General features: G+C 50.9%; 1 protein-coding gene across 7 annotated transcripts in view; it reads left to right on the plus strand.

Annotated features, from left to right (window-relative positions):
- ANKRD11 (ankyrin repeat domain 11) overlaps positions 1-26,584 on the plus strand; it is a 150,261-nt gene that overhangs the window by 92,309 nt on the left and 31,368 nt on the right. For all 7 annotated transcript variants that reach the window (XM_030511997.1, XM_030511998.1, XM_030512003.1 and 4 more), the window contains one exon: positions 18,834-18,978. In XM_030511997.1, the coding sequence (XP_030367857.1) occupies positions 18,892-18,978 (87 nt within the window). In that variant the 5' untranslated portion in view covers positions 18,834-18,891. The remainder of the gene's footprint in view (positions 1-18,833; positions 18,979-26,584) is intronic.

Raw genomic sequence — 26,584 nt, forward strand, 5'->3', positions numbered from 1 at the left:
CCGGCTTCTGCCCTGCTCTGGAGGAACACAGGCATTCCTTACCGGAGGGGTCCACCCTTGCCAGTGCTGCTGTGTTCCTGCATCTGCAGAAACAAGGATGTGTGGCCCCATGTGTAGAAAAGCCTTCTCTCTTGCTTTCAGCTCCAGCTGCTTTGAATAGTGCTGTGCTCTCCTCTGTCTTAAACCTGCTCCTGTGTTGGGGCATCAAGCAGCTCCCCTGGATCCTGGTGTGTATCTTCCACGGGGTGGGTGTGAGTGGGGATTTGCATGTGTGTGGGGTGCGCAGCCACGTACACCCTCCTGAAGATCAGAGGTTTTATTCTGGGAATCCAAATATAGTTCCATGTGATCAAGTGCTCACGAAGAAATCAAGTAATCCATACTTGGGGCAAGTCCAGGGCTTAGAATTCTTAATAGCCTTGCTCCCTGGCTCTGCAGCATGTGCTGCGCTGAATACATTTGGGGAGTCAAGGTCTTTGCTTCTGATGGTTTAATTTGGACAATGAATATCACTTAATAGTAGCGTTTTATTGCATTCGTTTCACTCTTACTTTTCAAAGAATCCTTCTGATGCATTCAGGCTCCTGCCCTTTGGATGCTAATGGACTTCTGCTGAGATTTTGTTTTTGTTATTACATAGCACCAGGGCTCCCATGTGCAGGGGCTTGGTATGAAGAATGCTCTGCCCTGAGACAATGCCACCATTCACGGCCCTGATACAATGGGGGTGGAACAGTTCTAATGGAAATTAGTATGCAAAGCCCCATCCTAATCAATGCGGTTTGGGTGTCGGCTCCTATGGAGGGCCGAGTTGTTCCTTCTGGACAGGCCTGCGGGTTTCAGTGCTAAAATAAACACTGTCCTGAATCAGTTTTTAGAAAGCAAGGAAAAAACTCCCAGTTCACATCGTACCAAGAGTGGAGCATCTGCAGAAATTGTGGTTGGTGGCAACCAGTTCTATGTGATGTCCACTGCTATTTCTGCCTGTCATTTTCAAGGTAGAACTCGCTACAGGTAACGCTTGGTCGTTGGCTCCTCCATCCTGCCCATGGCAGGGGCTTGGAACTAGATGTTCTTTAGGTTGTTTCCAGTCCAAACCGTTCTATGATTCCGTTATCCTTGTGGAACTGCTGGAGCATTGAGCAAAAAGCCCAGCTCAGCGCCAGCACTGCCCGGTGCCGGTGGCTTTGTGTGCAGTGTTGCTCATTTTCCTAAGAGCTGCAGGTAAGCATTAACCTGCAGCAAGCAATTTTTGCAACCGTTCATATATTCTTTTAGTCCATGCATGTTGGCACTCTTGTTACTGACCATCACAACCATCTTAGCAGCTACCAGACAGATGTTTTGTTTGATGGACTGGCAGCGGCGCTATTTTGTCCCAGCCTGTAGATTAGAATGGCTTTTAAAGGCACTTCTGATAATAGAGTTGTGTCATGTAAAATGTAAGAATCATGGAATCACTGAATAGTTTTGGTTGGAAGGGACCTTCAAAGGTCATCTGCAGCGAGCAAGGACATCTTGAACTAGATCACATTGCTCAGAACCACATCAAGCCCGGCCTTGAGGGTCTCCAGGGACAGCGTATCTACTGACCTGCACAAATCCAAGCACGCTGCAACATAAACTTTATAACCAACAGAGTGAGCCTGGAAGAGAATCTGCAGCTGTTTGGCAGCGATGTTTGAGGACAGGGAATCATACCAAGGTCCAAACTGAGGCAGCTCAGGGATAAGCAGGAAGGTCAGGATCCTTCAGCATTCACTCAGTGGGCCTTAATAGAGTGTTTGGGCTGGTGTTTCTGCATTGCTGTAGTGGGACAACATGGCATGTTAAGAGGAATTTGAGCAGCTTGTACCAGAGGAGCCTTGAGTAGAGGCTGTGCATGAAGTAAACATAAAATTCCAGAATTTATAGCAACCTTTGCAAAGAGCTACCATCGAGAGCCTGGAACAACGCTCTGATGTGCTGGGATGTATCTTTTATGAAAGCAGTGTATGGTTCTCCATTTGTTCCTCTGATAACACCTTTTGATCTAATGCTGGAGTGAATTAATCCATCACAAAGTGGGGAACAGAGACTTGGATAAGTCATGGCAGAAACAGGGTTAAAAAAAGGCTAACGGGAGAAATAGGGGGAAAAAAAGGCTAATGGGGGAGCATCTTTCACATGGCTCTAGCCAGGCAGATTGGTTTGTTCATCCAAAGGTTAAGCCTGCGATCCGGGGGAGAATTCCAGATTAATTCATTGACATTCACCCTAGCCACGTCTTGCTGTAACTCCAATGCCAAAATATCCCATATATCCCAATACCGTGGGATGCATTGGGTGCACGGCATAGGCACGATGTCCTGGTGCTGCAGGGCCTGCCGGCGTTCCCATCAGCTGTGCTGGCATTAGCGAATCTCTGGGTCCAGAAGAGCATGGAGTTATGGGGATGACCTGGAGATGCCCAGAGCATCTGCTGGAGAGGACTGGGGGGGTGCTGGATGTGGCTGGAGGTACCACAGCCTGTGTCTGGAAACACGGTTTGTCCTCACACCCTCTGGTTGGTACCTAAGCTAACAAGCATGATCTGTATGGCAAAAGCCGTCTTTAATCTCTCTCAATCTCAGTCATGAGGCTCTAACGTGAAGGGGTTTATAGAGACTGAAATGAAACAGGCCTGAGAGGCGAAGGTGGCCACGGAGTGATGCAGTCCTGGAATAGCCAGACCGTGTGACCCGATGTGCCGGGTGTAGGAATACCACCGGTCGGGTTCGTTAGCGAGTGGCATTAAAGCCAGTTGTAGCTGCTGTCGGGTCTTAAGGAGCCCTGTCACTCGTGCTGTTCTCTGTGAAGGCTGGTTTGACCTCTGTCAAGTGACATATTAGCTGGGCAGCGTGTTGGAGACCTGGCCCTCGAGTCCCACCACGCTGACCTTCAGGCAGTGGTCCTGGCAGAAGCAATGCTCGGCAAGCCAAGCCGTGACTGCGGAGGCCAGCAATGGTAATGGTGATTTCGGTCACCCAGGTGCCTGCTGATTCAGTGTTACTTCTGGACGCGGTTTAGGGATCTGCTGCTGGATGTTAGCAGTGGCTTCCTGGATGTTAGCCCCTCATTGCTGCCCGCTGTGCTAGGCATGTCAGAGGGAAACCAGACCGGCAGGAGAACAGGACATAAAAGACTGCAAAAATGTTTTACAGCCGAGTAAATTCCTTGATCCGCTTGGTGGTGGCAGTTACATTGGAATGGCTGATGGAAAGTGGGAAGAAGCCATAGCGATATTTCATGGAAAACACTATAAACCAGTATTTCACTGAAAGCAGATAATTGTTAAAGAAATAGTATAGCAAGTCATTAGAAAGGCTGAAAAGCATGTTGAAAACTTGCAACGTTCCTGTAGGAACTGAATCCCTGGGCAGGGACTCAGGGAAGCACAGAGCAGGGGACAGGAGGCCAGAGGAGGCTGGTGCAGTATGAGAGATTTGATGCAGCCCAGGACACGGGTGGTTTCTGGGCTTCAAGCACACATTGCCAGGTCATGGTGAGCTGCTTCATCACTAACACCTTGGGTCCTTGTCCTCAGGGCTGCTCTCGGTCTGCGCTGGCTCGGAGTACACCTACCCCAGGGATCAGCTGCTGCAGCACAGTGGTTCGGTGGGATGGGGCAGGGATAGACTTGTACCCATGCGGTACCAAGGCATTAACATTTTCCCTTGAGTTTTAAATACATTGCTTCATATGCAAGCTTGGTTGTGACTCACACCCTCAGGCTGATGGCAGCAGCAGCAGCAGCTTTAACTTGCACTAAAACGAGGATGAAACTCAGCTTAAGATTTGATCACATGCTAAGGATGCAAGAGAAGAAGGATGGGAGGGAAAACCAGCTGGGTGAAGGTTCCATCCATCCCGTGTGGCTGTGGCAACTCAGTTAGGAGGTCAGAGAATCTGCTTCCCTCTCCAAACCAGCAGCATTCCCTGCACACACACTTATGGACAATATATTATGGCGTGTCAGAACTAGAAATAGGTGCTTTCTAACATAAGAAAGTCTGAAAATTGCCTTCTTCATGGTATGAGGACTCTGCACTCTTTAAGATGTTTAGTATGCCTTTAAAATGGAAGTAGAAATGGTGTTGTGGATAATCCTTGATTCCACATTGACTTAGGCTATGGAAAACTGTACTGCTGGCGAAAATAAACCACAGACCCAGAAAGCTAGTGCCAAAGGAATGGGTGATTTGCATTCAAATCCTCACACTTTCCGTAACTTAGTGAAAATAGGTTGTGACAGTGTATAGGTCATACAGAATGAGTTTGGAAATCGAGGGGAACATGAAAATACCTTTGGATTTGGTCAGTGGAGACCTCTGCCTATATAGGCGGGCAGTGAGATACGGTGATGTGATAGGGACGGAGCATCCAGGTCTCATGTTGAGCCGCTGCTTCACCTCGCTCCTCTGGGGTCTGTGGTGGGAGAAGGAAGACTGGGGAAGCCCTTGAAGGTCACTGTGCTCCTGAGCTCTTTGGGGTAATCTGGCTTGCAGAGCAGCACACCAAGCCTGTTAGCCATTAGAAGAACATGAAAGAATTTCTGTGCAAATCTATTTATATTGATATTCTCGAAAACAGAGCAAGTAGAAAGCTTTGGAACCGCTGGGGAGTTCATTTCAAGTATTGCAGATATGCAGCCTGCTCTTGCCTTCCAAAAATAAAGACAGGGGAATGGAGGAGTGGAGTGTACGGGCTGACATGGACTTTGGGATCAGGACAGAAGAGCCTGTCTTGGGCTTTGGACTCTGTTTGTGTATCTCCACGCTGTGGTCAGACTGCTCCATCCCAAGGCCGTGTCACAGGGAGCTGAGTGTTCCCATCGGAGCAGGTTTGTACAGGAGCCATGTCCAAACTGGGATCCGACTAACTCCATACCCTGGTGTATCTGTGCAGGCTCTTTGTGCTCATGCCAGGCTGGGTTTTAAAACGTGGCTGCGTTAGAAACATGTTTAGAAACGTGTTTAGAAACATCTCATCTTATTACTGTGAGGTTCCGTATAAAACAATGCTCATACAACAGTCTTTTTAAAGTGAAAATTGAGCGGCTGCATCCCGAAATCCCTGACAACTGCCTTGTAAAGCAGTCTTAAAGCCTATCTGTCTTGGTGGTGCCTCTTAATGGCTTACTAATAATGCTTTAAGATTTGCTGGAGCTCTGCCACAGACCTGCTGTAGTTTGTAGCAGTCTGGTGCGCTCTCCTCCAGGCTGAGATCCCCTCGGTTTTCCACAATGAAGCTAAATCCCCACAAACTGGGCTTCCTGGGAGGTGTTTTCCAAATGCCTCCAAACGGGGAGGCAGCTGGAGCAGGCAGGGAGGGATCTCGGCTCCTGGCAAAGGATCTGCACATGGTTCAGCACTTCCTGTTGGAGGACTGGGGGTTCATTCTCACCTGTAGCCATGGGTGGCACAGGGGCTACCAGGATTTCCAGGAATCCAGGTAGTTGTATGAATTCCACAAGCAAAAATTCCAGCTCCATAACCACATATTTTGCTACGATGCGGGTTTTGTGCCACTCGCTGTGGGGAAGGGGACATGTAATCCAGGCATACAGCACTGGATTAAATTACTGCGTGCTGCAGGGTTTTAAATCTCAGTTTTTGCTCTCCTGTGCGCGTGCGGGGGACAGGGATTACTGGTGCAGACCAGCATCGCTGCTAAGCTGAAGGATGTTTTTAATCTCAAAACGCTCTGTGCATACGTAGGCTTTAGTCATCCCCAAAGAAGGTTTCGTGTACAATCCTGGCAGCTCCACTGAAGGGGTGAGTGCCTCCAGAGCGGCTGTGGGGGGAACAGAGGCATCAAAGCATGAACGAATGGAGGCAAAGAACTTTGCTGGTGAAGTGTTTGAATGGTCAGTTTTACTTGGTAAACATTTGGGAGAATGGGTAGGTTCAGCCAAGCAAATGGATGCTTGGGCTAACCAGGGAACAAAATACAGCATAAGGCTGGGTTTTATGTTAGAAAAGAGCTGCTGTGCTCTGGCGAACAGGGAAGTGCCAGGCTGTGGCCAGCCTTCCCTCCCTCTCCCCTGAGGTTAACTTAACCCGTGTTAATAATTACCAGAATGTACTTTGAGGCAGGTTATTTGTTTTCCCTCCTCACGATGTGCAAGAGCGGGTAATGAAATTAATTTGCACACGCTGTGAGTTTACAGGGCTGGCTTCAGCCACGTTGCCACGATACTGCGCGGTGCCGGCGGCTCCTGTTTGCACAGCCGGAGCAGCGCGCTCCTCTCCTGAGTAAACAGAGCTCCGAGGAGAGCTGGGATGGACCCAGGCGTCAGAAACTGTCTCTCCAAAGCCAGTGTGGAGCAGGATCTAACACCTCTTTCCCATGCAGAGTGTAAGGTAAACAGGTGAACAGGCAAAAGAAGCCCTGAAATTCCAGCGTTGCTCCGGCAGGCTGTGGAGCTCATGATGCTGCCACTCGGGCAGCTGAGGAGCTGGTGAATTCAGATCACAGAATCACACAATGGGTTGGGTTGGAAAGGACCTTAAGATGGTCCAGTTCCAACCCCTGCCATGGGCAGGGACACCCTCCACTAGAGCAGGTTGCTCCAAGCCCCTGTGTCCAACCTGGCCTTGAACACTGCCAGGGATGGGGCAGCCACAGCTTCTCTGGGAAAAGTCTGTGCCAGCGCCTCAGCACCCTCACAGGGAAGAGCTTCTGCCTTATCTCCAACCTGAACTTCCGCTGTTTCTGTTTAAACCCACCACCCCTTGTCCTGTCCCTACAGTCCCTGATGAAGAGTCCCTCTCCAGCATCCTTGTAGCCCCCTTCAGACACCGGAAGCTGCTCTGAGGTCTCCACGCAGCTTCTCTGCTCCAGGCTGAACAGCCCCAATGTTCTCAGCCTGTCTCCATACAGGAGGTGCTCCAGCCCCTGATCATCCTCGTGGCCTCCTCTGGGCTTGCTCCAACAGCTCCTTGTCCTTCTTATGTTGAGGACTGGTTTTGTTATGAGTGTGCTGGTAGGGCTGCGTGGCTGCAGGAAGCACTGGGGACGTGGCAGGGTTTCACCATGCAGAGGGACCTGCAGCTCTTGGGGTTTTCTTTGCTGGGGGGTAAGAGCAGTTTGCAGGCCTGGCTGAGCCATTTTCTGGTGTGATGCTTGGTGCAGTGCTACCGGGAGGACCGAGAACATCTCCTCTGCCTGCTGTGATCCTGATGAGAGCACGTGCGTGCCTGGTGCAGGCCTGGGGGACCAGGTATAAATAGCACCACTCCGGTTGTACCATCCCCACCTATATCCTCATGATTTATGCTCCAAGGCTTAGCTCTGCGGGGCCCTTCATGTGTCACTTTGATCTGTCTGCAGACTGGCTTTGGGCTGATCTCGGGGCAGACAGTAGTTTTCACTTGTGGCTTCTGTTCTTCTTCCTCGGGATCAATAAATAAGTCTGATTTTGATCCCTTGCTTTTCCAAATGTTGCTCCTGAGCTCCATGTTGTCACATTGGGCTTCTCAGGCTGGGGGAGGCGAATCCAGCATGCAGCTGGGAGACAGACCTTTCTTTTTTAAGGAAGACAAGGAGGCGGCAGAGAATCTGTATGTTTTCTCATACCCCAACTTGCCACACGTCTGTTTTGTCTGATCAGTGCCTTGCCGAAGATGCTTGTGCTCCTGGGTGAGCTGTGGTGCTGGGGACATCTGCAGAGCCTCACGCTTCCCGGCACGGCACGTGTCAGGTCTGCTCCAGATGTGCTTAACTTGGCTCTGTTTAGGCGAGTGTATAAGCAACAGCTTTATACCAAATTGTCTTACAAGAGGCCTCGTGTACGTGTAACTTCATTAGGCTCGAAGTCAGGAGAGGCTCTCAGTTGTTTTTGAAGGTTGAGGGCCCATGTCCTTAAGGAAACAATCTGCTAGAACAGGCCCATCTCTAGAGCTTTCCATCACTCCTGCTCTGATGACACATTCAACAATAGCTTTCCCTTATACAAGGATGTACTCTTTTTGGTAAATGCGTTCCTATGTCTTTATCAACAATAGATCACCTTCAAAAGCACTGCAATTTGAGAGATGGAGGTGGAGGATGAGGAGAGGAGAGCTGCAGATTTGTGGCAAATTAACCTTGATTTGATTCTTTACAAACCAGCAGCGGGGTTGTGTTGTGCCCAAACCTTTCCTGCCATCCCCTGCAACAGGATGGCCACTTTGTCCTTATGAGCTTACACCCAGGGTCCTTGGCAGTGCACTGAGCCAGGCGTGGGCTCCTGCCAGCACCACGGCACCACTTGCTGGACCAGGAACGGGAAAACCGGATGGGGAATTTGGCTTCTGAACCAAGATGAGCAGACGTGATGAAGGTGATGGGCAAGGTGCTTCTCCCCATGTGCCTGGCAGCGGCAGCAGGGGCATGAGGTTGGTTTGGAGAAACTCCTGCTTCTTGTTTCGCCGCGCTGGCTGCAGTGCACACAGCCCCACAGAAGCCACAGCAAGCTTCTATTTCCCTGTTGTACAGCTTGTTAAATAGCAGCACGGCAGTGGCCTGTCGTCAGCAGATGCACAGCTACAGATGGAGCTCTGCTTCCAGCTCAGGCTGAAAGAATCTGGGAAATCCACTGTTCCTATCAGCGCGGTGGGGCTTGTGGTGACAGCATGGGGGAGCATGGTGACAGTGTTGCTGGGAGGGGGAATAGTGGTGGCTGGCAGGAAGCATCAGCCGTTCCGACCGTGTGGAGCCAGCTCTGGGAGCAGCACCGTGTGTGTGGCTGCCCTGCAGCCCAGCAATGTGCGCTGCAGACCTTCCGCAGCGCTCCCCTTCCCTCCCTGCCTGCGCCGCAGAGCCCGGTCCCCTCCTAGCACAGTGCTTGCCCCACGCTGCCTTCGTGCCGTGCCTGCTCCCTGCTGTGATTGTGAGAAAGGCTTCCCTGCCGGAGTGCTGCCCGGGCAAAACTGGAGCTTCACATGGCCTGGACTTCCTCCCCTCCTCAAGTTCCTTTCATGCTTGCAGACTTCCCAGTTTAATGTGAGCAATGAATCAGTGTTTTCCATATCTTGAGGGAAAATGGCACACGAGTTTGGCATGTTGCTGGGTGTACAATGGGTCTGCAGCCTTGATGCGTTGCCCTGCGCTGGGGTTTGGTGGTGGTGGTGGGTTTGGCTGTCACATCTCGTGGTGGACAGTGACGCCTGCAAACGCCAGTGGTGGGAGGTCTGTCTGCCACGGCCCTGGCTTTGTTACTGGAGAGGGGAACTCCTCCAGAGTAGAAGCTGAGGTGCCGTGGATGTTCTCAGGATGCACATCTCCTCCCAGGGCGTTGGAGGGTTTAGGAGGCCGGTTTTCCAAGTCATAGAATCCCAGACTGGTTTGGGTTGAAAGGGAGCTTAAAGCTCATCCAGTTCCAACCCCCTGCCCCGGGCAGGGACACCTTCCACTAGAGCAGGTTGCTCCAAGCCCCTGTGTCCAACCTGGCCTTGAACACTGCCAGGGATGGGGCAGCCACAGCTTCTCTGGGCACCCTGTGCCAGCGCCTCAGCACCCTCACAGGGAAGAAAGCCCATGTCTGAAGTCCCGTGGAGGAAGCCTCTGTGGGCAGTGTCAGATAGAGAGAACCTCTGTGCTTAAAGGCAGGTTCTTGTCAACGTGAGGTCAGGGTATCATCCTCTCTGGGTGTTTCCAGTATTGATGGGTGAATAAACTTTGAGCAATGTGTTAATAGAAGGTTTGGGAAGCCAATGTGGCACTTCTGCTCTGTAAATGTATAACTAAGGTAATTTTGTTAGTCTGGAAAATCAGAGCAGCCAAGTTCTTGCTGTCTTCCCTTCTCTACTGGAATGATACTCAAAGGTTCTGGGTTTTTCTGGTTCTGTGTGTGGTTTTTTTTAATGTTCACGTCTGTTCGGTTCTTGCTGTCACTTAAAAGCTGTGAGTAGTATGGCAAACAAATATTAGTGTTGCTGCAGAGTGTATGTTTGGATATGGATAAAACATCAGGCTTGAACCCGCTGGCCTCAGTTGGAAAGGAGAAAGAGGCAGGCGGCCAAAACAAAACTCTTGGGTTTGCAGACCCCAAGTAGGAGTAAATCAGTGAAGTTCTGTGCTTTTCCCCCAAAGCCTGATGCCTTCAGGGCCCCTGCCTGGAAAGTGGTGAGATCTGTTCTGTTGCCTAATCCCTGCTCCTCAATTCATCAAACTATTCCTGCAGTTCCCACGCTTGGAGGCAGCTTCGCGTGTTTGCGGTGGGCATGAGGATGCTGAGATGGGGAGAGGGAACCTGGGAGGAATTGTGCAAGAACGGGGAGGAAGAGAAATGTTTTGCTGAGATTACCATGGTCTCTCATGCTCGCAGCTGGGAGAAGATGTTACTTGGCTGTTGCGACATCGTGGACTGAGCGCAAGTTTAAACAGAGACATCCCAAAGGATGTGTTCAAATCCACCACGGCTCAAGCCTGTGCTGTGTGAGGCTGGTCACAGCAGACGTCCGAGCTCAGGGTCTCCTCAGCTTAAAGGATCCTGTTGCAATGGCCATGGAACCTCTTGCAAAATATTTTTGGTTTCTTTCTTTCTCCTGTAATTAACGTGCTTGGTCATTGTCTCCTCTCGGGTTCAAGGCCTTGTTGAAGTCATGTATGTTTCTTTGTGGTAAAAGCTGGGCTTTGTCTTAGACTTTGATCTAATGAAGCATGTAACACAGAAAATCAGATGGGACTGGAGCAAAAGTCTTGCTTGGGGTTTTACCGCAGTGTGTATGTATATTGTATATGTGCGTGTACTTGTCCATGCATGTGTATGCATGTACATATATATATGCAGAGACAGACACTAGGAATACGTAGTATTCCTAGTATTTGTGTAACTAAAGCAGCCCAAACTCACAGGACCAGGTCTCACTTTGCTGGTAAAATCTGCCTGCTGTGCCCTTGCCTGGCTGCAGAGAGACCTTAGAGCAGCTCCCAGTGCCTAACGGGGCTCCAGAAAACCTGGAGAGGGGCTTTGGACAAGGGCCTGTAGGGACAGGCCAAGGGGAATGGCTTTAACCTGCCAGAGGGGAGACTGAGATGAGCTCTGAGGCAGAAGCTCTTCCCTGTGAGGGTGCTGAGGTGCTGGCACAGGGTGCCCAGAGGAGCTGTGGCTGCCCCATCCCTGGCAGTGTTCAAGGCCAGGTTGGACACAGGGGCTTGGAGCAACCTGCTCTAGTGGAAGGTGTCCCTGCCTGTGGCAGGGGTTGGAACTGGAGGAGCTTTAAGGTCCCTTTCAACCCAAACTGTTCTGATTCTTTGAGTCTCCGAGACGAACAAGGCACAAAGTTATTGGTGATTTAGCCACCTAATGGAGATTCCTGTGCTAATCTAGACAGCTGAAAATAAGCACAAATGCATTCTTCTCTCTGTTAGCTCCCTGAGCCTTCCCCTTCTGCAGCTAAGCAGCAGATGGGGCTTGCAGGAGCCGGCACAAGCTTTCTGTAGGAATGGTGTTCACCCCGCAGCCTCCCCTTGGGACAGACTGCTCGTGCCAGGAAAGGGAAGATGGAAGATGCGCAGGTGGGAGCACGGAGGAGCCTCGGACGGCGCGGAGCGTGCCAGCAGACCCTGCCAGCCTCTCGTGCCCGGGTCCCCGTGCTGCCACCGGGACGGTGGCGCGGGTGACGCAGCTCGCTGCTGGTGCATTGTCAGTCACTGCTGCTTCATCTGCTGCCCTTCAGGTCACTGTGATTCAGGTGGCATCAAATCAAGGACAGCAATGGTCAGGAATTGTCTGTGCTAACGTGTTTTTCCGTCTTGAAAATCAGGCCCAGCTTGTTTCTGGGGCTTGGCTGATGCTCCTTGAGCTGCAGAGCAAACCACAGCGAGCAGCAGCAAACTGTCCTGGGAATGCAGCGGATTGTGCAGATCTGTGTTGTTTAAATATTCCCAGAATCAAGCAGCCCCGGGGAATCCCTGTCTTTCCCTGCTGGCAGGACTTTCGGGACAGGCTCTTGGCATGTTGAATGGATTGTGGTGCTGGGGAAGCTCGATCCATGATGAGCTGCAGGTAGAGGCTTTTTCGCTCCTGGCACCTCTCAGCTCATCAGGGTTGCACTTCGTTCCTGTTTGGGGCTGCATGTTTTCCTCTTAAATGTACGCGACGTGCAATACATGGTGCAGTCTGCTTAGAGTTAGCGTTGCAAATCACTCTGTAGGTGCACCGTACTGCTCTAAGTCCTTAGGATGTACTTCATTAGGGAAGTAATTTTCCTCCCATATGCAGCAGCTGTGGCAATATCCGAGTGGAGTTCATCACTGTTGTAAAGAGGTTGATGTACAAGAAGTCTCGTAGATGATTGTGCTGGCAGATGTGGTTACAGCTCTTCCCTGGTTGAAGCCTGGTGGGTTTCTGTGCAGAGTCCTCCCTCCCTGGCAGGTTTTGGTGTGAGCCGGTGACCCGGAGCCATCCCGCTCTCATGCCGAGAGGAAAACAGTGTCGTAATCGGCTCTTCCAGTCTGACTAATGGTGGTGGGGCAGGGCTGTACACTGCTCCAGCCTTCCTGTAATGCTCCGGCCGCTCCAAAGGTTTCCTCATCGCAGCTGATCCCACTCCCAGACCACAGCTCGGAGAACTGACTGAAACAACAGTTTTGTAACCTTGGCCAGAGCCCAGATGATCAGCAGCATCCAGAAATGTGGCAATATCAAGAGGCAGCTGCATATAGGTAATTGAGGGAAGGGTTTGTGGGAAAAACTGCTCCCGGAGAAACCACACAGGCAGAGTGGTTGCTCGTGGCTGCAGGGTGCTGTCAGGGCTTGCCTTTAGTTCGGACCATCCCAGGAATGGTCCCAGCTGGAGTGTTGTGAGTCACAGGGTAGTTGGGCAGAATATAATCCTGTTAAAGTGTAATATTAAAACATGGAGTTGTCACCACTTGAGACCATCGCCTGGTCTTCTGATGCTTGGGGCTGGTTTTGTGTAGCAAGTCATTGCTGGAGAGCTGTTGAGGAGCTGGACATTCATGGTGCCTGGCCAGGTCTTTAACATCATCTTGACCTTGGTCCTTGAAGACATAGGTGCAGTAAGAAACACCACGAAGGGGCATCTGTTTGACAAATGATTGAAATAGTAATAACTGCTTTAGTTCAGTAAGATTGTTTAATTCAGTTTAATTTTAGTAAGATACTCAATCTGCTTGGCTGGCGTGTATCTGCGAAGGCAAGCAAGCCTTGCCCGAGCCACGTGCAAGTGCATCCAGACATGAGTAGTTACAGATTCGTTAGGAGGTCTGGAAACACTATGGGTTAAGGTGAAATAAATAGTTGAGAAAGGCAGAAGAAAGGATGGTTATTGTGGGGACCAGGTACTGACTTTGAGAACAGGTAGAGAAGAAGCCATGCAAAGAGGTGAAGAAAGATGTTCTATCTATAAGAACTGATAAGGAGCAACATCTCTCTTCAAAAGCCAGGAACAGAAATACAGCAAGTTCCCCATAAAGAAAATACAGAAAAGATGTTGAGTTGAAGGTGAGGTTATGATGGAGCTGTGCCAGATGTGCCACCAGGCAAGTGTGCTTTCCAGCCGGCTGCATTCAGAGCAGGGAAATGCAGAGATCTCAGTTCCCCTTGTTTTGGGTAACGGCTGTAGGAATTAGCACCTCGTGCTAATTCTCCACTGTCTCATTAATAGCTAATCTTTGTGATTAGCCATTGTAAGGCTGCTGAATGAAACACACCTGTGTTTGCACTGCAGGCTTGCAGGCCTCCTGCTGCTCTTGGGCTTATGTACCCATGGTGGAAATAGATGGACTTTACTCCTCCAGACCCAAGCTGGAGAACAAAGAACAATTGTTCCTGCTTTCCCAAAGTACACGTCCCACCGGTGCTCGTGAGCAAGTTTAGGTTGTGTAGGCTTTATCAGGCAAAGAAAATCTGGTGAGGAGCAGGTCTGTGATGCTGGGAGCGTGTCAGTGAACCAGCACCAGACAGGGCGCACATGGGTGTGATGGTGGCTTCGTTGGACATGCAGCCTGTTAGGGACGTACACTGTGACTTTAGGGCAGGCTCAGCTGGTGCCAGTGTATGGCACAGTCTTCACTGGGTGACAACCATCTCGTGAAGGTGTCAGACGGCGATGCAGAAGGGCTCAGTTCAGCACGTTGAAACACCTCAACTTTTGTCCTTCTCCCCATGCTTTCCAGTATGTGTGTGTGGGGGGGGGTGTGGTGGTGTCCAATTTTGGACGTGATCTTTGTGAGTTATTTTAAGGCAGTTTTCAGAAAAACACCTGTTTTTCTGGGACAGAGTCCTCAAAAGGAGCCTGAGGTTTTAAAATCTTCATGTTTCGATGGGGCTTGTTCATATTCCAACCTTTTCAGACCAAACAAATGTGTTGGATTTGTGCAAATAACGTCTGCGCCTCTAATTGCCATCCCTGCGCTGGAGTTCTGTGTAACGGTTACAGCCTCCAGCCAGCTTTCTTCTTATTGTCTGGCATTTAAAGAAGTCTACACAATCTTTTTTACTCCAAGCTGGCAGGGTATGGGCAGGCTCCAATGCACAGATCTTGGGCATGAGCTAATTTGTTGTGGCTTCAGATAGAGATGGCAGGAGCCTGGCTGCTCTGCTCACAGCGGGATGCGAGAGGCTGAGCAGAGCCGGTGCGGGGACCTGCGGGAGGGCAGGGTTGGAGCGATGGGATGGGACAGGCAGCACAAGGAAGGCTGTCACTCTGCCTTGGATATGCAGCTAAAAAGCGTTTGAGGACCTCTGTGTTTGCATTTTCTCTTGCCACAGATGGGGATGTTGCTCATTGTGCTGGTGAAGGCAGGAGGGATAGGGATGGGGGGTTAAATGTACACCGGGTCTGTTTGCTTTGGTGATGAAGAGTCTCCTCTCCTCGGTGTTGGCTGGCAGGGCCGAGGGTGGGCTCCATCCGTGTACATCTCTGTCCATCCCGATTTGCCCATTAGCTTCACTGGGAGCCTGATCCTCGCTAACGGTGCAGCTGGTCCCTTGCTGCTTCGTAGCTGTCTGGATGGCCAGACAGGCTGAGCATGGAGCCAGCAGTGCTCTCCTCCCCATCCTGCAGCTCGGAGGAACAGATGACCTCCCTTTCCCTTCCCATCCCTTCTGGGACCATTGCCTTTTGAGGTCCTCTCCAGAAATGTTTGGTCTCAGTGTGTGGCTCGGGCTTGGCATGCCCTGGGTGAAATAAAACCCATTTCCAACCAGTTCCTCACCCCAGCGAGGGGACAGGATGAGATCCTGTGTGTGTGCATGGCTGGGGCTGGCTCTGCAGAGCCCTGCTGTTCCCATCCGGCCTTGCTGGGCACGGCTCCAGCCCCTCTTCACGTTGTGCTCCCAACAGTCCTGTTTCTCCACCCTCCTGGAGGGTGCTGTGGGTGCTCGGAGGGGTGCACGGGTGCCCTGACACCCGCAGGGCTGGGTGTCGTGTCCTGTTCTCCAGCCCGCAGGCAAAGCCATGTGTGCGGTACTGCAGAGCCTGGACCCACCATGGCCTTCCCCACCGGCCGTGGCTGGAGCCGGCCGTCCCGAACTGGTGGGAGCTGCCACATCCAGGCGGGCCAAGTCCCAGGGCAGACTTCCCGCTGCCCATGGCTGCTTTCCCAGGGGAAAGGCGTGGGACCTGCGCCGTGCCGGTGCAGGGGGCTGCTGCTGGCCCGGCCGAGGGGCTGGCATGGACAGGGAAGGCAGCGCACGCAGCCGGGGCTGGCCACCGGCCAGAGGTAAATGGCTCCTTTGTTTTCCCGGAGAAGTACGAGGGATTATATTCCGTTGAGCTCACTTGGTCTCCCACTTCTCATTGTGCGGCGGACGTGTAATCATCTCGTTCAAGGAGCTTAGTTAATTGTTTACAAAATAGGAAGGGTGATGATCGTCTCCTGGTAGGGAGCTGGGGTTGAGAGGGGTGTCATGGAAAGGGGGTGTCTTGTCCAGGTCCCACATTACGAAGAATTGAAGCCAAATTGTAATCCTGCAGCCCTCCAAAATGCTCTGAGCTGGGGAACACCTCCTCCAAACCGGGAATGTGTGCCTCCCCTCTGAGTCTTATTAAATGTGCTCAAAAATGAAACGAAGGTTGGGAGTTGTTGGTAATTGTTGTGCAAATGCACTACTCCCTCCAAGCTGTTAACCAGGCCAGTGCTCTGTTTACACGGCGAGGCAGCCAGCTTTCCAAGTGTAATGAGTCAGCTAGAGGAACAGAAGGGCTGCAGAATTAATCTGGCATCCGTCTGGCCTTTTCTCAGTTAAACAGGTTTTCGAAGCTCCACGTGAATAGGTGCCTACCCTGGTTACAAACAGCCACAAAGGCATCAGGAATGGGCAGAGTTTGATCAGGAATAAATTGGCAGCATGCAGGCCAAGAGGCACTGGAAACTCTGGTTTTCATTTGGGGCTGTTTGTGGTCAGGAGCAGAGCTTGTCCTGGTACCAGCCGTGCTGGTCCCTGTGTTCATGACCATAAGTGAAGCTGCTTGTTTTTAATATCCTTTGCCAACTGCAAATAAATCTCTGTGGCCCAGCGCGTCTGAATTTCCACTCCTTAGATTCGCAGTGAATGTTGAAGTGAATCTGTTCAGGTGGCCGACTCCATATCCTCCACACTGACCCAGTGCTCCTGCCTCCTCCCAGGCACAAGCACTTGCTCATCTTTCCTTCATCTGCGCCTTAACAAGCACCAGTAAATGAAACCAAGGGGGAAAAATCCTTAAGCTTCACAAATTGGTTCGCGGTGGCTGACAGTGAGGTTCTTGAGGCTGTAAATGGTTGAAGCTGCTTCTAGAGGGAAGTAATTGCAGCTCCTGGGACTCCAGGGATGTGCAGCATGGAGGGGACACCCCGGGCTCTGAATCCATGGGTGGTGGAGCATTTCCAGCACCAGGAGAGCTGTGCTGCTGTAGAATGTGGTATCTCATAGGCAGTGAACCCCTGCCTGGGTGTGCAGCCCCCACCGTGCTGAGGACGGACATGGTGCCTTTTTAAGGTGCTGTTTTCAGTCAGCCCTTGTGGGGCTTGCACTTGGGCACTTGCTCCAAGCCCTTCACGTGACAAAGAGCAGAAACTGGGAGATGCAGATTTCTGTGGTCGTCCCTCACACTAACAGATTTCCTTTCCCCCTTTGCTCTGTATGGATATGCTGGCTTGGTTACACTGAATTTTCTGCACTTGCCCCCCTGCAGCATTGAGGAGGGCTGATCAGCCTGCTCCTGTCTTTGCCAGCTCAGGTCTTTTCCTGCTCTTGCAGCTAAAAGCAAAGGGTTGGGGGTCCCAAAACCCAGCATCACCATCTCTTTGTTGAGCAGGGTAACACAAAGATGCTTCAGTCCCCAAAGCCTTCATTCCTAAATATGGGTAACCATCCCATGGCCCAGGCAAAGGAGCTAAGGCAGAGGATTAGCTGCCTTAGAAAGCGCAGTCTCCTGCTGAAAATGTCACCTCTGGGATGTCTGAGCACTGTGCTTTAATCTAAGCATTTGTGCTGCTGCAGCGCTAGGCTGAATCACTGTATTTTAGAGGAAAAAACAACACAAACCAACCCAAAGAGCCTTAAACCCTCTGGAGAGTAAACGAGACAAGTTATGAAGGGATTTCCAGGGAACTTCTAAAACAGAAGGCCGATGAAAGTACAGCCACAGTGTTCCTCCAGCCTCTACCCCCCTGTCCTGCCCCGGCTGCTGCAGGTGAGGCGGTGCTGGGCTCTCCGGTGCTGCCTGGGACATGGATCCAGCTCCGCACTGCCTCGTCCCCCGGCCCCGAGCAGGCGGGAGGCTTTGGCTCGTCTCCTCGCCTCTGTTTTCTTTCTCTCTCCCCGCCCACAGAATTCCCATCTTGTGATGGAGCGCTGCATGACTTTGTTCCTGGACGATTTCCTGCTATTGTGGCTCTGCAGAAACCCAGCCACTATTATAAGAAGTTAATGGGTGCAATGTGTAGTGTTGTCAGGTGGCAATTAGCTGGGGACAGAGTTTTCAAATGGTGCCTGTTTATGCCGTTCCAGCCTAAGTACAAGGAGACCTTTGCTGTAGGGATGGATGTGGGTCACTTCTCGGAGATGTTCTGATGCACAGATGCTTTTTAGCCTCTGGTCTCAGGAGAGGAGATATTTTTGTTCACCTAAAGAGACCTGCCTTGGTTTCAGCCGGTATTTCTGATCCCTATTGCAGCTTGTGCTTTGCTGTGTTTCAGATATCAGTTGTCTTTTCAGCTCTGTAACCAGGCAACACATGGCAGGAGCAGGGAGCCCTTTGTTATTCTCCAAATTGTCTTACCTAGCCCATGGTATTGGGGTGAGGAGCTCAGGACAAACCGCTCTGGGAACACTGGGACCCCTGGGCGCTTTCTGGTCTCACCTCATGATGGTGGCATGTTCAAAAAGTGTGTTTTATAAGTAGGTTCTGTAATTTAGGGATGTGTGTGTTGGTCCTGTGAGTGTCTGGGAATTCAGCGTGACTGGCTGGGGGAGCAGAGCTGTTCCTGCCCCAGGCACATCCCTGGGGATCCATCTCCAGGTCCCTATGCTCTGGATGGAGCTGTAGCTGCAAGAAGCTTTATGTGGGCTTGAAGTGATGGTGGAGGTGAAGAACAGGAGGGATGTTGCTCTCTGTTTGGGCACGATTCATTTTAGGCTATCCCTTGCTCATGAAACAAGTCGTGTTTGCTGCTGCAGGTCCCAGCTTGCTTCTCATTCAGAAGGTGCAGAGGCCAGCTGATCTGTGGTGCCTGGCATTTGGAGGTGCTCAGCCCTTCTGGTGTTGCCATTGAAGAGTTGGGGGGTGCTGGGTATCCCCATGGGAAGTGTCTTTTTCCCCCCAGTGGAAAGATCCTTTTGATTGTCTAACTTCTCTTTTCCTCTGTCCAAACAGACGGTTGATGATGAAGCAATGGCAGCATAAATGAAGATCAAGTAAGGAAGGCAGAACGATGCCCAAGGGTGGGTGTTCTAAAACACCACAGCCAGAAGACTTCTCTCTCAGCAACGACATGGTGGAGAAACAAACGGGGAAAAAGGTACCGTATTTGGTTCACTTGTCTTCCTTTAGGGATGCTGCCCTTGATGCCTTCAAGCCATCACAGTATTTCATGTGGCAGGAGGCTGCTGTGGGCTGTTATCATGAATCAAATCTATGTGTTGGTATGTGGCCAACTGGCGGGATCCACTTCATTTCTTGGTGGCTGCCACATTTCCTGGGAAGCACTGTGGCCACGTAGACCTGACTCGGCTGAGCAGTGGGGGGATGCTTTGGAAGAGTCTATTCTGCAAGTACTGTGCATTTTTAAGGCTTTCTACACTGATCTGTGGAAGGACCAAGTAGTGCAGTGATGGCTCAGGTGTGTGCTGTGCAAGGGAGGAGGTTCTCTTCCTCCGGCTGTAAATGCCACATCTGTGTCAGACTCAGCCGAGCTTGCTTCACCCAAAGCCTGGGCTCTGAGCATGGCCTGAACCAGAGGCTCAGTGTGAGCTGCTCTGCCAGAATTACTGCTTCTGGGGTTTTCTTTGAGGTGTTCAGGTTTTGATAGGGCTCGAGATGAGGTTACTGAGGTGAAGTCTGAGTTTAAGGACAAATAAGTTCATACTTCTCCTCTTCATTCCCAGATTCTTAATTTGCTCCCGGCTTAAACTCTGCCTCCTCTTGTTCAGCTTTTTTTCATCCTTCTCAGTATAGGTAGTTTCCATTAAATAGTTGCTGTGTACAAATGCTACCTTTAAATAAAAAGTAAACCCTACATTCACTCTGTCCTGCTCAGGAAGCAGTCATTATCCACTTCCCTTCATCTTGCTCCAGTTTCTCAGTGTTCCCTCAGGAATTTCTTCCCAGCCCCGGGAGCTGAAGCTGAGGGTTGTGAGCACCAGCAGCGCCGTGTCTCTTGCACTGTCATGTTCCCTGCAATCCCACCCGTGTTGGCGATAGTAACTCCTATTGATTGAAGTCATCTTACTGACAACATGAGAAAGATGACAAATAACCAAAGGGAAAATCCCAGGCAGAAATTTGGTTATCGAGCATGCTGGTAGCATCTATTCCCCTTTCTGTGTCATGGTGCATGCACAGGTCTTGTTTGGGAGGGAGTGCTCCTGCTCTTGGCACGGGCACTTTGCTGTGGTACAGCGTGGGGCTTCCAGGAGCTGGGCGAAAACTGGGAGCAGGGATGTTGGAGATGAAGCAGCTGCCCTGTTGTGTCGGGGAGATACCAGCATTTACCCTGGCAAATGAGGCTGAGCCCAGCAGTGCAGGATATGTAAATACAGGGTTTGGACTGCACCGGGTAAGAAGCTTTATATTGGTGCAGGTGCTTCGGCAGGGAGAGGTTCAGTTATAATATGAATCAGCTCCCATTTTATTTCATCCACTCGCAGCAGCTTAAAGGCTTCATGTTATTTACAGAGCAGGTTTGTTGAGTGGCGCTGGGGACGCCGGGAGCTGGAGTCGTCTCCCGCTGGCTAAATAACTAGGACACAAATAATTTTATGCTTCCCACTCAGAGGCATCAGAGCAGACCTGCACTGAGCGATATTGAGTAAGGACAGGGAAGAGCCTTTCTGCTCACTTCATTCTGGTCTTCTCAATGGAGAAGAAACTCGCAGGCTCTTGTCCTTTGGGGACTGAGCTGAGATCCAGCCTAAGTGGCCGAAGGACATGGTGCAGCAAATCGCCCTGTTTCTGGTTGACTCTGAAGCGTGAGCTGGAGCAGTGACTCAGGGTAAAAGCACTCGGTCATTAGATCTCCTCCTTCCAGAGCTGTTGTACCTGCCTGTCAAGCCAGACGCTGCTTTTAATCTATCTTGCCTCTGTCGACACTTACAAAGGCCCGAGCCTGGGACTTGGCACGCGCTTGCTGGTGGAGGCTCACTAGGGAAGGCAGAGTGGCTGCGGCAGAGCCGGAGCCGTGCCGCACGGAGGGACCCATAGTGCACAGATAGAGCATGGCACAGCAGTAGCTGCGGTGCCACTTGCGTGGTTTCCTTTCAGTGTGACCTTGCCAACAGTTGTTTTAACATCACACAGGCTTTACATGTTTGGGCTCTGAAGCTCTAGTACTGAAGGCGAGCAGCAGTGCAGGATGCTCAGCGGTCCTGGTGCTGCTGTCGGCTGAGTGCTGCAGGGAACGTGCGAGCTCGGCGCTTCAATGTGCTACAGCCAGGCTCTCCGGGAGGGTTTGTGTGTTGTGGGTGAGGGTGTGAGCTGTTGCCTTTCGGTTGTAGAGCTAATCACAAGAAGCAACCCCTCCTTCCTCTCTGCTCCTGCCCTTCCATGGAAGGGATGCATTAACTAGTGCGATGTCGCTTGTGCCAGCGCAGCCACGAGAGCAGAGTGGTTTGAAGACTGTGTCTCTGTTGCCCTCGATGGTGACAGTGTTAGAAGCTGTGTCTGCTTCGCTGCTGCTGAGCGAGGAGCTGTTTCTCCTGGGGTTAGCAGCGGCAGCGGGGCGGCCGGTCGGGCCCTGGCAGCCTTATATGGCTGCACAGAGCCTGCCCGGGGCGGGCGCTGCGCTCCGGTTGAGTTCAGACCGAAGAGTTTTGTAGAAATATGCATGCCATATATGAATAATTCTCCTTTCTGGTGTAGATCCACAGATCCCCATACCAGGAGCAGATTACTCATGAGTTAGGCTGAGCAGAGCACCGCAGCAAGAATTATATCAGTTGTCAAAACCATTTCCTGATGTGCCTGGGACCGCTTGCTGCGTGGTTACATGGTGTGCGCAGGGGCTGCGGCAGAGGATTTGTCTCTTTATGGGGAAATGCTCCTGCTTGCATCTTCTAAATTGCATTTTTGCTGCAGTGGTTGAACCGAACACTGAGCAGAATGGTGCTTGACCCCGGGTTTTGCTTGTAGGAACTCACAGAGGTTAAAAACCAGCGTTTGCTTTTTCTCCTCCCTCTTCTCCCAGTTTCAGAAAAGGGAACATAGCCCTTATTCCTCTTTTCCTCTTGAAACTAGTTTGACTGGTAGGGCCTTCCTGTACTATACAAGTGAGTGCTGGGCTGCGTGTCCAGCACAGAGCCACCCGCCAGGGCACGGAACGTGCAAAGCCCTGGGTGACTTCAGAGCCAGCGTTTCCATGAGGATAAGCAGCCCATAGTCCTTTTGAGTTGTATTTCTTGCCAACCTCAGCACCTGAGGCATGCAGGAATGGGGCTTCAGCTCCAGTCGTCTCCCAGCTTCAAATGTTTTATTGCAGCATTGATAACGACACAAATTCAGCTTTCTTGAAACTTCGTGTGGCTATGTGTTTACTCTGGTTTCGGAAAGGCTACAAAGGACGCAGATTTAGGCAATGCTCGGGTTTGGTTCCTACCATGTCCAGCATGTTCTCTGGTACCGCAGGGTGAGAACCCTTTTCCTGCCCCTTCTGTGCCCCCGTGGCAGAGCCTGGTCACAGAATGACGTGCTGCTGCCTGTATTAGTGCAGGGAAACTCCCGCTCTTGCATTTGCTTTTTGCAGCAGGATCGTGGGTTGTTTTGCCCACAGCAAGAGTTTGGTGTGCCAGCTTGGCATGGAGCATCACTCAGGGGCACAGGCATTGGAGCCCATGGTCCTTCTGGGCTTCTCCTCCCAAGCTCCCGGTGCTGGTTTTGTTCATTGCTGCTTGCTTTTTACTAGCATTGCAACCTGAAATACTTTCAACTCATTTTGGAGAACAAAGGGCTTTGGGGATTTCCAGTGCTGGTGATACAAGTCTTTGCATAAGCAGCTGGGATGTGAGTCAGGTTTTGTCCGTGTTGAAGTGTAGGCACGGCTCTGGCACAGCCCTTGGTCATAGGCAGGGAGTTCATGGCTTGTGTGTGGGCATGGATGGATGGAGGGGAGGAGAAGGCTGCAGATGCATGGTCTGTCCTGTAAAGCAAGCTAGGGACTCGCTCAGCTTCCCACTGGAAATACAGATTTCTTTGCATGGGTTTAAGTGTAGAATTTTGCATTGAAAAGAACAACATGTTTGGGTTTGCCCTGCAGACTGACATTGGGGCAGTAAGCTGGCGTAGATGGAGTTCCGCATGAGGCTGGAAAGTGGGTTTTATTCAGTATGTCATAAATGACCCGAGCAAATTGATATCAGGGCCTCTCTCTTGCTAATTAGAGATCCTTGTTGTAAAGAGAAGTCAGTGTCGCCGCAGCACCTTGCATCAGGCAGCTGCTGGGGGCTGGTTCATGATCAGTTTGAGTTCTTCACATAGTAAATCTTACTAAGAACATAATGTGACAATAGGGGATTTTTCCTGAAGTCATGGTCTGCCTTTTCTTTTGCCAAAGCAGCTTTTATTAATACCCACAAAGGGGAACTTGGTTCTGTTGCTTAGCTCTCAACAGCACCCTCATTCACCAAAGTCCCTCTTACCCTCAGCAAAGCTGTCCCAGCCTTCGAGAGACCCAGGCCTGTCTCACACACAGATATTGATCCAAGTTTCTCTGCAGTGTCGTTTAATTTGGATTTGTTCCTTTTGTGAAACCTGATTCAGATGAGTCTGAGCTTACTTTAAACATGGGAAAACCTAAAACTGAAACCAGCTTTTACTCGAGAAAAGAATGACATTCTTCATTACAAAGTTGGAAATAATTAGGGAAGTAAAACTTAAAAGAAGACAACGCAAACACATGTTACTGTCAAGAATATGACTCTCCAAGCTGCCTTAATTTCTCTGTGGTGGTTTCACCAACAGCTCCAGGCGTCCTCAGCAGGTCGCTGCTTTCCAGGGGGGAGCAAAGTTTGGATCTTCTTCGCTCCAATTAGTATTAAAGGTTATCCTTGTGCTACTGTACAAATTAATCTTCAAAGCGGTGCCGGGACTGCTTCCTTCGTTCCTTGGTATTTAATTGTGCTGAACTTACTGGATTAGCAGCTCTGAGCATTAGGGTGAATGCAAACGGAGCGTTGCCCAAGCGTGCCAGGCGTTGGGATTCATGCAGCCATTCCCACTTTCGTGCTGGGCTCACTGTCTGGTATGGGAAGGTTTTTTGCCTGATTCCACTACTTTGTCTCTCCCCCAACTCAGAGCTTTTAACAACACTGCAGTAATTTTCTGCAATAAATTGCATTTTTACCTGTCCTGCGCTTTTTCTTTACTCCCGAGTGCTGAGATCCCACATGGCATTAATGCAGCGGGAGACTAACCTGGCTTGCAGGCAGCACAGCCCCTTGTGCCTGCAGCTTCAGACTTTCACACTACACAGCCAAATCAGAGAATTTTAAAGAAAGTATGTTTGAAACAAGCTGTCACCCATCATCTTTGCTTTGAAGTGGGGTGCAGGAGCAGGAGCGCTGCCAATGGGTGCCCAGAGCTGGGATGCCTGTGAGGCTTTTTGGGCAGCAAAAAAGCCTCAGGACATGATGTGATGGGTTTGCTCCAGCTGAAATTTATTTTAAGGTAACAAACGATGGAAAAATCATGGGTTTTTTGCATGGAGCATACTGAACCTCTTGTTGAAGCTCTCAACGTGAAACTGGTGTCTGGAAGAAATGGTGGGAGTGTAGGAAATCCCACCGTGGGGTGCCAGGGGCTCAGCCACATCCTGCACTATTGCTGTGAGAGCAGGCAAGGAGTATCCTAATACTGAAGTACCGAGTGGAGCAGCCTGCTCCAAGGGTCTGGGTGAGGAAACTGCCGTACAACCCATGAGCACAGTGGCTGGTGAAGGGAAGTGCCATTGATCCACCTCGGAATCTTCTGGAATTGTCTCTTACAAAGGATTGCCACCGCTTGGTGCTGGTGAACCTGAGCTGCATGAGACGGGTGTGAGAGGTGCAAATGCACTTCCAGAGCAGGAAGAAGTCCCTCCTGATCCCATGGCTCCATGGTGGTGGAGCAGCTTGGATGCAGCACATACAGGTGTGCCCATAGGTGAAGGCAGCAGAGGAAAACATGTGGACTTCTCTGGTTTCATCCTCTTGTTCCAGGCTCTGATTTTTAAGGGTAAATTCGTTGGGCTGATTGTTGTCTTGAAGTGCAGTTGAGTTTTGTGATGAGGCCACATCTCACCAGTCTGTGATGCTTTACCCTGCATCAACATGGCCTCAGCACTGATGCAGTGTTAGTGGGATTCAAGCATAGTGGTGGTGTTGGAGCTTGCATTAAACTGGGGAGGGAAAGGACAGACCCACATCTCTACTTGCAGCCATATGGTCCTGGGAGGTGATCCGTGGTCCCTGGCCTGCCTCCCACCTCTCAGCTGCTTCGAACAGCAGCTGGCAATAGAAGCAGCATCATTAGTTATGGCAAACTATTTCTGTTCACGTCAGAAAAAAACTAAGACAAAAGCATTTAAATCCAGAGTGTTGAAGTGAAATGCTGGAGTGTTTATTTTGGCTGTGCTGACTCTCCCGTTGTTCCGCTGCGTCCCGCGCTGAGGAAGGGCTGCTCTGGAGCAGGGCTGCCCTTCTTGGGCTCTGAACGTGCCTTGGCTCCCGCCAGCCCGTCAGACAGGTTTGTTTCACTTGCTTTACCAAAAAAGGGATTCCCTGACCCATTTTCTATAGCCCTGACTGGTGCAAGGGGCCGAGTGTTGGGTGCGCAGTCACACTGCCCATTGCAAGGAGGGTGCAGAGAGAACCCGTCTGTCCCAGTAAAGGTTTCTCTTTAATCTGGGGGTGAAGTCTGGTTGCCAGACAGAAACTCGGGAAGAGGAAGGAGCAACGTACACCGTGACGCCACAGTCTTGTGACTGCTGGCACAGGAGGCACCTGCCAGGGTGCTGAGCCTGATGCAGACAGCGTGACCAGGCTGCTCTCAACAAGGGAATTTCTGTTAGATTTGCTTGTCTGAGTTTCCAGTGATGGTCTTGCGTGATTTACTGAATCGAGAGTCTTTAACTTCATAGCTAAAGCTCAGGGTCCAGGTTTTGCTGGGTTACTGAAATCAGATCTGTCACAGAGCTCCTTGTTCTGGCCTTGTTAGAGCAGTGGCACAGTGTTCAGTCCAGAAGCACTTGCTTAAAATAATATTGCTTCTTATATGAAGGCTCCAGGGAGACCTTAGAGCAGCTCCAGTGCCTAAAGGGGCTATAAGAAACGTGGAGGGGGGCTTTGGACAAGGGCCTGTAGGGACAGGACAAGGGGAATGGCTTTAACCTGCCAGAGGGGCGATTGAGATGAGCTCTGAGGCAGAAGCTGTTCCCTGTGAGGGTGCTGAGGCGCTGGCACAGGGTGCCCAGAGAAGCTGTGGCTGCCCCATCCCTGGCAGTGTTCAAGGCCAGGTTGGACACAGGGGCTTGGAGCAACCTGCTCTAGTGGAAGGTGTCCCTGCCCGTGGCAGGGGGTTGGAACTGGAGGAGCTTTAAGGTCCCTCCAGCCCAAACCAGGCTGGGATTCTGTAATTCTGTGAAATCATTACCCAGTCTGTGCAGTGCAAACCTTCACAGTGCATTTGGCTGCAGTGCTGATCCTGTGACAGTCAGTAATGTTAGCAGAGTTATCATCTGCCAGAATATTCTCTGGAATAACATGTTACTGTGTAAGCTCAATTAGTAATGGTGTATTCTTGTGTTAGAAATACCTCAGGTCCCAAGGAGAAGCCATCAGGTCTCCGCTTGGAACCAAGGGCTTTAGTGCTGGTTTTTGTGCATCCCAAAGACATGCTCAGGCTCGGGAAACCATTCCCAAGTGATGGGGGTGGTTGTG

This window comes from Strigops habroptila, chromosome Z (genome assembly GCF_004027225.2).
Source record: "Strigops habroptila isolate Jane chromosome Z, bStrHab1.2.pri, whole genome shotgun sequence".
NCBI classification, from domain to species: Eukaryota; Metazoa; Chordata; class Aves; order Psittaciformes; family Psittacidae; genus Strigops; species Strigops habroptila.